Below are 8,939 nucleotides of genomic sequence, written 5' to 3' on the forward strand. Positions count from 1 at the left end.
GACCAACACGTCAACACTCAGATTCATAGATACAATTAGTCTTCAGCATTTGCTTTTGCCGAGCGTCACACACTCCACTGAGCTCACGGCGAACGTGCCGATGGAGGAAGCAGCCATGGCCATTTCATGCAAGCTGGAGAGAAGGGAAACAGGCGTTGGCATTCCCTCTCCAGACCTTGTCTATATGTGGCTCCTTTTCCCTGCCGCTGGCAGCATTACCCAAAACCCAGGCCCCCTTTCCTACCTCCAGCCTCTTCGTTTGACTTGCTGCCCCAGGTCAACGTCTCCGCTCCCTACAGGGGTCAGAGCTTGGGCTTTACCTCTGCACTGACTCCAGTGGGGATTACTCCTGATTTACACTGGTGTAAGCAAAAGGAAAAGCTGACCTTCTAAGTATATAAACGAACAAACCTCCCCATTAACTCACAGAACCACTGTTCTCCCTTCCCCCGACCTAGAGCTGGGCAGGATGATGTTTTCCTGTCCCACAAAAATTCTCAAGATTTTGAACAATTTTCCTGTCCTAAATTATGAGGAAAAATCAAAATCTTAAAATTTTTCATAAACCAAAGATGCTGGGAAAAAATTCAAATGAAATATTTTGTTTCAATTTTGACCAGGGTGTGTCTGTGTATGGTGGGGGGACGGGGGGGAGAGTTTCCTTTGGGGTGTTTTTGTTTTTAACTATAATTGGCTTAAATTTCTAAGCAAAAAATCATTTTGAATCAGGAAATGAGAATTTTTCGTTTTGATAATGCCTGACCAAATTTTTTTTGACAATTTTGAACCTTTTTTCAAAATTCTTTAGTTGAAAAATTTGTCAGAACTTTTCGAAACGTTCCCATTTCAACCAACTGTAGTTTTCCAACCAAAAAAAGGTTGAAAATTCCCAGACACCCCCGCCCCCCCCCCCAACTCTCCCAACAGGTGCTGGGATTGGCTTCCTTGTCTCTGGATGGGTCCCAGCTATAAGGGTAGAAAATTATAAATTAGAAAATAAGAAATCTCCTGGAGGAGGTGGGGAAGGAAGAGAAGCTGGTTGCCTTTTGTCCACTTGTCATTCTGATTTCCTTTTTGGTCTTTTAACTCCTAGGCTCCAGGGCTCACAACAGCTGACTGACTTACCTCGCTCTGTCCATTCTCCTTGTGTGCACATAATTCTTTTCTTTATTGTAACTATGGATGCGACTGGCACTAATCAAGATCAAAATTCTGCATGGTTCATCTTATTCACAGTTCATACACCTCAGAACTGGGGTTTGCAAACAAACACTGCGTGGCCCCAGCCCATCCTGCTGCCCCTCGTGGGCTCAGCACCGTTCCCTCTACCTAATTCGTCCTACTGGGACTCTACCCAGCAACCCCTCCTCGCACCCTAGCAATACCCAGGCATGGTTTCTCTGTACCTGGCCCTTCCCACGGTCAAGAATGATCACACTCTCAATGGTAAGAAACAACGGAAAGATAATAGCGAATGTCTGACCTGTCCAGAGCTAAGGAGCACCACAGCTTCTCTTCTTGAATAGAAAATTGGGTATCCAAATTGATATGCTGCAGTGAGAAACCTAAGTCAGCATCAGAAGTCGGTTCAGTCCTGCATGGCTGCGTGGGGATGGAGCCAGATCTTTGGCCAGTCTCCACTGAGCCATTTTAGCGATGCAAAGGGGGCTTCAAGCTGCCCTGCAGGAACACAGAGGAATCCCCAGGAGATGTTAATCAGGGCCCAGCTTTCTGCCCTCCCAAATCTAGGAGTGTGTGTCGGGGGCAGGCTGGAATGGAAGGAACCTGGACAGAGCACACTGCCTCCCTGGGGACGATCTAGCTATCCCTAGGGCAGTCCCCTAACTGATCATTTCAACTTACAATGTTCAGGACAAAGAGGGATTCCTGAGCAGCATCTGGCTGCGAAGTGAGGAATGCCGCGGTGCCGAAGAGATGCACAGGGCCTTTGTCCTGTTGCATGGTGAGCACAGGTGGTTTATTTATTCATATTTCAATAACTGTCGGCTGAGAGGGAGGCAACGACTCAGAGAGCTGGAGAGATTCAAAATACAGAGATGATAAAGCGATAGGCCTACCCAGCCACCTCTCTGATCAGCCCCAACAAAGGCTCTGGAGAACAGCACCTGCAAGCCCGTAAAACTTACAGGTTACCAGGAAAATGATCTGCTGAGAAAAGCATCACACTGGCATTGACTTGTGTGTTGATCTGAGAATGGTACATGTCCCTGTCACTGGCATTCCCTGATGCTTCCGTGTTCCTTGGGCAAGCAAAACCTCTTTTTCTTGCATAATAAACACACAGCCTCCTTGACCAATTAGCAGGTGCAACAGCTGGTTTTCTTTATTCTTTCCCCCCCCGCAGTTTTGAGGCACATCCTGCGAGGGATTCAGCACTTGTGACTCCCTCCAAAGTCAGTGGAACTGCAGGTGCTCGGCCACTCTTGGGATAAAGCCTGTAAGAACCACTAGTACCAGTCCCTCAACTTCTGTGAGCACCAGACTCATTTGTTTTTGCCCAGATTTGCAGAAATGTGTATGCTTCATTTGCATATGCAATTAGCACAGTGGTGACTGCATGCACCAGTAACCAGCTAGGCTTAGCTGTCTATATGAAGCCACTGTCATCATCCTGGCACATGCAGTCCCGGTAATTCTGCAGCCAAATGTATCCACAATTCTGAAAAACTGGACTCTCAAAGATACCAGGATCTAAGTTAAACCTAGTGAGACAATTCATCATTTTACTTCATGCCCATGGTCTGGCTTGTTGATAAACCTAGGAGAAAGCAATGCGGAGTTTGGGGGAGGATCCTGGTGGAGGAGGCATAACACTGTCCGCTTCCCCAGGATGCCTCAGGGGCCAATGGGATACATAAATAAAGTTCACCAGCCGTGGGGATCAAGGTGCCAAGTGTTGTCGTCGTTAATGGAGGAAGCCCAAGAATCTGCCAATAAAGTGTTAAGAGGCAGTGAGACAATAGGCTTGTGTTAAAAAGGGTGAGAGCACAAAGAGAAATAGGCGACCGTTATATAGAAAAACTGAACTCAATGGGCCACAGGCTCAGGTGCATTGGAAAGAGGGCATAGGTAGGTTTCTACCATCTTTCTTCTTCCTCACCCCGGGCACAGCCAGGGGCTGCTTTGGCCTCTGATACAAGTTAGAGCAGCAGCATCTGGAACTGCCCCCATGAGCCATTCTGTGGCCCAGCATTGTCACAATGCAACAAGCTCTTTTCCTCCACCCCTAGGATCCTGGCCCCAACACACACACTGTGCTGGGGGAAACTCAGGGTAAGTGGCATAAAACTAGTAAGCCAGGTTTGTGCCTAATGCCACATGGAGATTCCCTTATACAAGGGAAATCTGCAGCTGCTCCCTTTGGCAGATTTCCAGCGTCTTTGCAGTAGCATCCAGGTGTATGGTAGATAATGAGTTCTGAATTTATCTCATGGAGTAAATTTCTTTCCTGCTCCAAGATATTACAGGAGTTGGGACTTTACGCCCACAACTCCAGCTGCAGGGTCACTGCAGGGGAATGATAAACAGGCATGGAACTTGCCTTAATAGGTGTTTAGGTTTCCTCATTAGCCCCAAAGAAAAAGCACCAACTTTGAATTGCTCACTATGGTATCTGTAACATCAGGGTCGAAGGATGATTGTATGAGAGTTTAACACCTCCCGTTAAACAGCTGCAAACGTGTGTGTAAACACGTGCCTAAATTTTGAAGAAGAAGAAGAAAAAAAGGGCAATCGAGACCATGGTGGGCAAATGTTGTGTCTGTGTCTCTTTGTCTGAGATTACAAGCACTTTGGGACAAGGACTGTGTCTTCATTTCTCTTTGTACAGACCCCAGCACATTGCAGGTGTTACCAGAAACAGACAAATACTAGAGCACATTTACTTTTACCAAAAAGTGTACAACTTCAAATACAAAAATTAAGAGAATGTTTTACTGAACAGCACCCCTGGGCAGTTATTCTCTGGAGGAACAATGGTTAGTTGATGACCTACCTGAACAGACTGACCGTGTCTGGCAAGGCTTTTTGAAGGGTGGTATCCAGGAACTTATTCACAAGTTTGGGCAGCGTGCTGGGCAAAGGTGGCGAAGAAATAAATCAACAGAGTAAATAAAGAGATTCAAAATGACAACAGCTGCTGCAAAGCCAAAGGTCAGAGGACCAGCACCAGAGGAATCCAGTTGGCAAACGAGTCAGAAGTGTTTTGTGCTGACTTTAAACAGTGCTAAAAGGTTCCCATTCCAAGAAGAAGCTCCATCACCCTGGAGGTCATGTCAGTGCACACATATGGATACCGCATGGAAATAAAGTCAGTCATCTGTGGGTGAAATTCATGCCGGCACCGAGGGGCCAGCACAAGGTCGTTGCTCCTTTGGGCGAGCACTTGGTGAGCCGATTTTCACTGAGCTGGGGACATGCCTTATGCTTATAAATGTTAAGTATGATGAATAGGGGCAAATCTAGTGAGCATTGTCCTCCATAGCAGAGGCTAAATCTCAGGCACTCACCTGTTGGGGAGGTTGGTTTTTAATACTAACAAGAGAAATCTGGCAGTTGCCAACTCTAAATTTGGGGCAACCCGAGTCATCCTGCAACCGTTAGTTCTTAGCGGTCATGTTCGCAACCACTGGGATTTCCATATTTCCACCTATAAAGCTACACAGAGCAAACTTCAGTGACCTCCTGATGAATTCTTTACTGACATCGTCCTGCAGAGGGACCACGAGCACCCAGAAGGGAGCTGCTTGGTTCAGGGTCCACGCCAGCGGGTCTCCTCCTTCGGATGCCTTAATGTAGGGCTGCTCATCCCAACCTTTCCAGCTTGCTAAAGGGGGGGGGGCTTCTGGGGTGGTCCCAGGGAGTTGCCTTAGGGAAACAGTTAAGAAATCACTGCTCTCGAGTCCACGTGCATTGAATCTAAGACTACATGTCTAACGCTGCTCTGGACAGTTTATCTCATGGTAACAAAACTCCTTAAAACTCGCCTGCTTCTTGCTCATCTTCTGGTGACCTGGTTTGAGGGAACCCTCGAACACACCCTTCGGCGAGGGACGTAGAGTGAACACTGGAGCCACGCTAGCCCACGCATGCTGGGCGAGGCAGGCAATGCTGAGTGCCGGAGCGGTGAGAGCTGCTCCCCTGGAAGAGATCGTCTCCATCAGATGAATGCACTGTGCCTCTGGAAAGGCAGGCAGAGGAGCCAGAACAGACTCTGGATGCACCAGAGACAAGTCCAGCCGGGTGGTCTTTGCCATGCCAGGTGTGACTAACACTTGGAGTCTGTTTGGTAGGTGCTGGTGGGGGGCCCCTCGGCACGTTACCACCCCTTCTCTTCCTTAACTTTGCAGCTCTCAAGCCCAAACTAAGCCCTTGTTTGCCAAATGCTTTCAGCTCTGGCTAATCCATCTGCAGAGCACACCACATGCCAGCCACTGCACTTCAGGTGTTAGACATTTTTGCAGAAGAAGGGAACGAAACATGTTGCATTCCTTGCTGTCCTGAATATAATTGTTTTTAATTCCTTATCAGCTTCCTGGGATCATTAACTCAAGGAACTTGGGAAACAGTTTATCCAATAGATCTGCTCACAGGGTGCATTTTCCCAGGTTCCTCAGGAGACCTTATTCATTTTCAAATATTATCAGTTCCCTACAAATTGTTTAAAAGGAATGAGATCATCTCACACCCCAGGCAGGATCGCACTCACCTCTTCCCAGCGATGGTTATGCAAGTTACCACAGCCAGGAAGAGCCCAGTCCCTGGTAAGAAGGTTGGCGTCATCTCAGGGGGGTGAAAATCTTTAACGTTTACCCTATGGGATAAAAACAGGTGAGTTAGGAGAGTGCCGGCACCTGCACAGGTAAGACTGGGGTCTGCAGGGATACAAATCCCGTCAGGATTATTCCATTTGTTATTGCAGCAGAATCTAAGGGCTCCTGTCTGGGATCAAAACCCCACTGTTCTACGTGCTGTAGAGACACAGAACTAAGAGATGCTCCCCTGTCGTGAAGCGTGCAGACTAAATAAGAAACCTAGAACCCTCGGTGACTGGCAGACCACGTCTCCATGGCCTGTGCAGAGGTTTGTATGCAGGTCAAAAACTCCTAAACAAACAGGGGACACGTTACAATAACCATAGACGCGTAGGCCTGAAAAGGACCTCGAGAGGCCATCACGTGTATCCCCCTGTGCTGAGGCAGGACCAAGTAAACCTGGACCATCCCTCACAGGCGTTCGTCCCTCCTGTCCTTAAAACACTCCAGCGACGGGGATTCCACAACCTCCGCGGAAGCCTGTTCCAGAGCTCAACTCCCCTCAGAGGGAGAAAGTTTTTCCTAACATCTAACCTGAATGTCCCTTGCTGCAGATTGAGCCGACTACTGCTTGTCCTGCCATCAGTGCACATGGAGAACAATTCATCACCGTCCTCCTTAAAACAGCCCTTAACAGTTTGGAAGACTTATCAGGTCTCCCTCAGTCTTTTTTCCTCTCAAAATTAAATACTCCCAGGGGGTTTTAACCTTTCCTCATAGGACAGGGTTCCCAACTTGTAATCTTTTTTGTTACTTTTCCCTGGACTCTCTTTCCACTTTATCCACATCTCTCCCAAAGTGGGGTGCCCAGAACTGGGCACAGGACTCCAGCTGAGGCCTCCCCAGTGCTGAGCAAGAGCAGGACGATTACTTCCAAGGTCTTGTCTTGTTAACACAGCCCAGAATTCTATTAGCCTTGTTTGCAACTGCATCCCACTGTTGACTGATATTAGTGAGTCTTCCTAAAAGTGGGGGGGCCAGGAGGCCCCATCCCTCCTTTTCCCCACAAGGTCCCACCTCTCAGCCAAGCCAGAAGCCGGAGCTGGGCCAGGGAACCAGGGCCCCTCTACCTGCCCTGGGTGGGGGCCCAAGAGCAACCCCTGGCTCGTGTCCCCAGGCCTCAATGGAGGGCCCATGGCTCCTCACAGCTGCCCAAGCTCCCCGGGCTGCTCTTCCCTGAGCTCAGCTCCAGCTGGCCTGGCCAGGGGGCAGAGCCTCTGGGGGAAGAGGAGGGGCAGGGGCCAGGCGCATCCACTTTCAAAAGTGGGAGGGCCATGGCCCCTTGGCCCCCCCCCGTTCTGGCACCTGACTCAGATTCAATTTGTGATCTGCTATTCCGCACACACACACACACCCCGAGAATCTTTTCAGTGTTACCACCTCACCAGTTATTCCCCATTTTGTACTTGATTTTTTCTTCTTGATTATTTGGCACTTGTCTTTATGGAATTTCATCTTGTTGATTTCAGATCAGTTTTATTTGTGTCCCCCACAGATTTTATAAGCATACTTGCCACTCCATTATCTGAGCCACCAATGAAAATGTTGAACAGAACCAGACCCAGGGCAGAGCCCCTGTGGGACCCTGCTCAATACACCCTCCGAGTTTGACAGTAAACCATCAGTAACTACTCTGAGTGCGGTCTTTCATCCAATTATGACCCCACCTTTGAGTAATTTCATCTAGACCACATTTCCCCAGTTTGCTTATAAGATCATCATTTGGGACTGTCACAAACAGCCTTACTAAAATCGAAGTGTCCCTGTTTTCTGGGCCCCCATCCACTAGGCCAGTAACCCCTTCAGAGGAGAAAATTAGGTTGATTTGGCATGATTTGCTCTTGACAACTCCATGGTGGCTTTTACTTATTTCCTAATTACCCTCCAGGTGCTTACAAACTGATTGCTTAATAATTTGTTCCAGTCTCTTTCCAGGCATTGAAGTCAGACTGACTGGTCTGTCATTCCCTGGGTCCTCTTTGTCCCCCTTTTTAAAGGTCAAAAGTACTATGTTTGCCCTTCTCCAGTTCTCTGGCTAAATGCAAACAAGGTGCAAAGAAGATGTGGGTGAAGCTGTATCGTTGATTTACCATCTGCCTTGAGTCCCTTCCACATCTAGCAGTGAACTTCTGATCTACGGCCACCCTGTGTTACAGAAATTTGCCGTGTCTACAACAAACTTCCTAGCAAAGTAAGCAAGAATTACAATATTAACATCTCACCTGCTCTGAAGCAGCAGCTCACATTGCTGTGTTGCCCTCAGGTGATGGCCCTCCCTTTGTTTGTAAGGCCAGTCATGCCTTTGTCACTAGCATGCTGCTTTCCATTATAATCACACTTATTAATGGCTCCTGATTCATTTGCTTCTGCCTCTGGGCTGATGCTTCCACACCTAATACTAACAGCTAACATATTTCACCTGCAGAGCATTGCCATAATGCTTGACAGTCTTGTTCAACTCACCCTGAAATGCCCTTGATGGGTTTGACACCTGGCTGCTTTTTAGTTGCAGCTGTTGTCAGTTTCTGAAGAATTCAGAGTAACAGCCCTGTTAGTCTGTATTCGCAAAAAGAAAAGGAGGACTTGTGGCACCTTAGAGACTAACCAATTTATTAGAGCATGAGCTTTCGTGAGCTACAGCTCACTTCCTCGGATGCATATCGTGGAAACTGCTCTAATAAATAATATGCTCTAATAAATTGGTTAGTCTCTAAGGTGCCACAAGTACTCCTTTTCTTTTTTCTGAAGAATGTCGCTCTCAGTCATTGCATGGGAGACGGCTGGAATATTTCCACAAGACAAGGTGTGGTTAGCACAGATGCCTCATCAGCAGCGATGGAGATGGGGGGCAGAACGGGGAATCTTTTGTCAGGGAATTCAGGATCACCTAGCATGCTGTGTAAATCATTCAGCTGCATGGCAGTCCTATCCCCGTAAACACAGGTGTGGCTGAGAAGCCTGTGATGACAGTCATATGGCAAATTACAGCACTCTTTTCAGTCACACACTGTGGCAGACTTCTGTTCAGGGATTCAACCTGAACCATCATCTGCTGTGTGCATTTTAATTCTAGACACGAAATAGCTTTTACTCAGCTGCCCACAC

The 8,939-nt window shown here is 47.8% G+C and overlaps 1 protein-coding gene across 1 annotated transcript; it reads right to left on the reverse strand.

Moving 5' to 3' along the window:
• Window positions 1-1,098: 1,098 nt before the first annotated feature.
• LOC311529412 (BPI fold-containing family B member 6-like) lies at window positions 1,099-5,802 on the reverse strand (the record flags this gene model as incomplete). The annotated part of the gene is given in 6 exon segments (XM_084645389.1): window positions 1,099-1,651; window positions 4,016-4,093; window positions 4,530-4,549; window positions 4,551-4,619; window positions 4,623-4,677; window positions 5,729-5,802. Coding segments are annotated over 6 exon segments (507 nt in total). The 3' UTR covers window positions 1,099-1,440.
• Window positions 5,803-8,939: the final 3,137 nt, after the last annotated feature.

This window comes from Lepidochelys olivacea, assembly GCF_965140295.1.
Source record: "Lepidochelys olivacea isolate rLepOli2 genome assembly, chromosome: 13".
In the NCBI taxonomy this organism is placed as follows: Eukaryota; Metazoa; Chordata; order Testudines; family Cheloniidae; genus Lepidochelys; species Lepidochelys olivacea.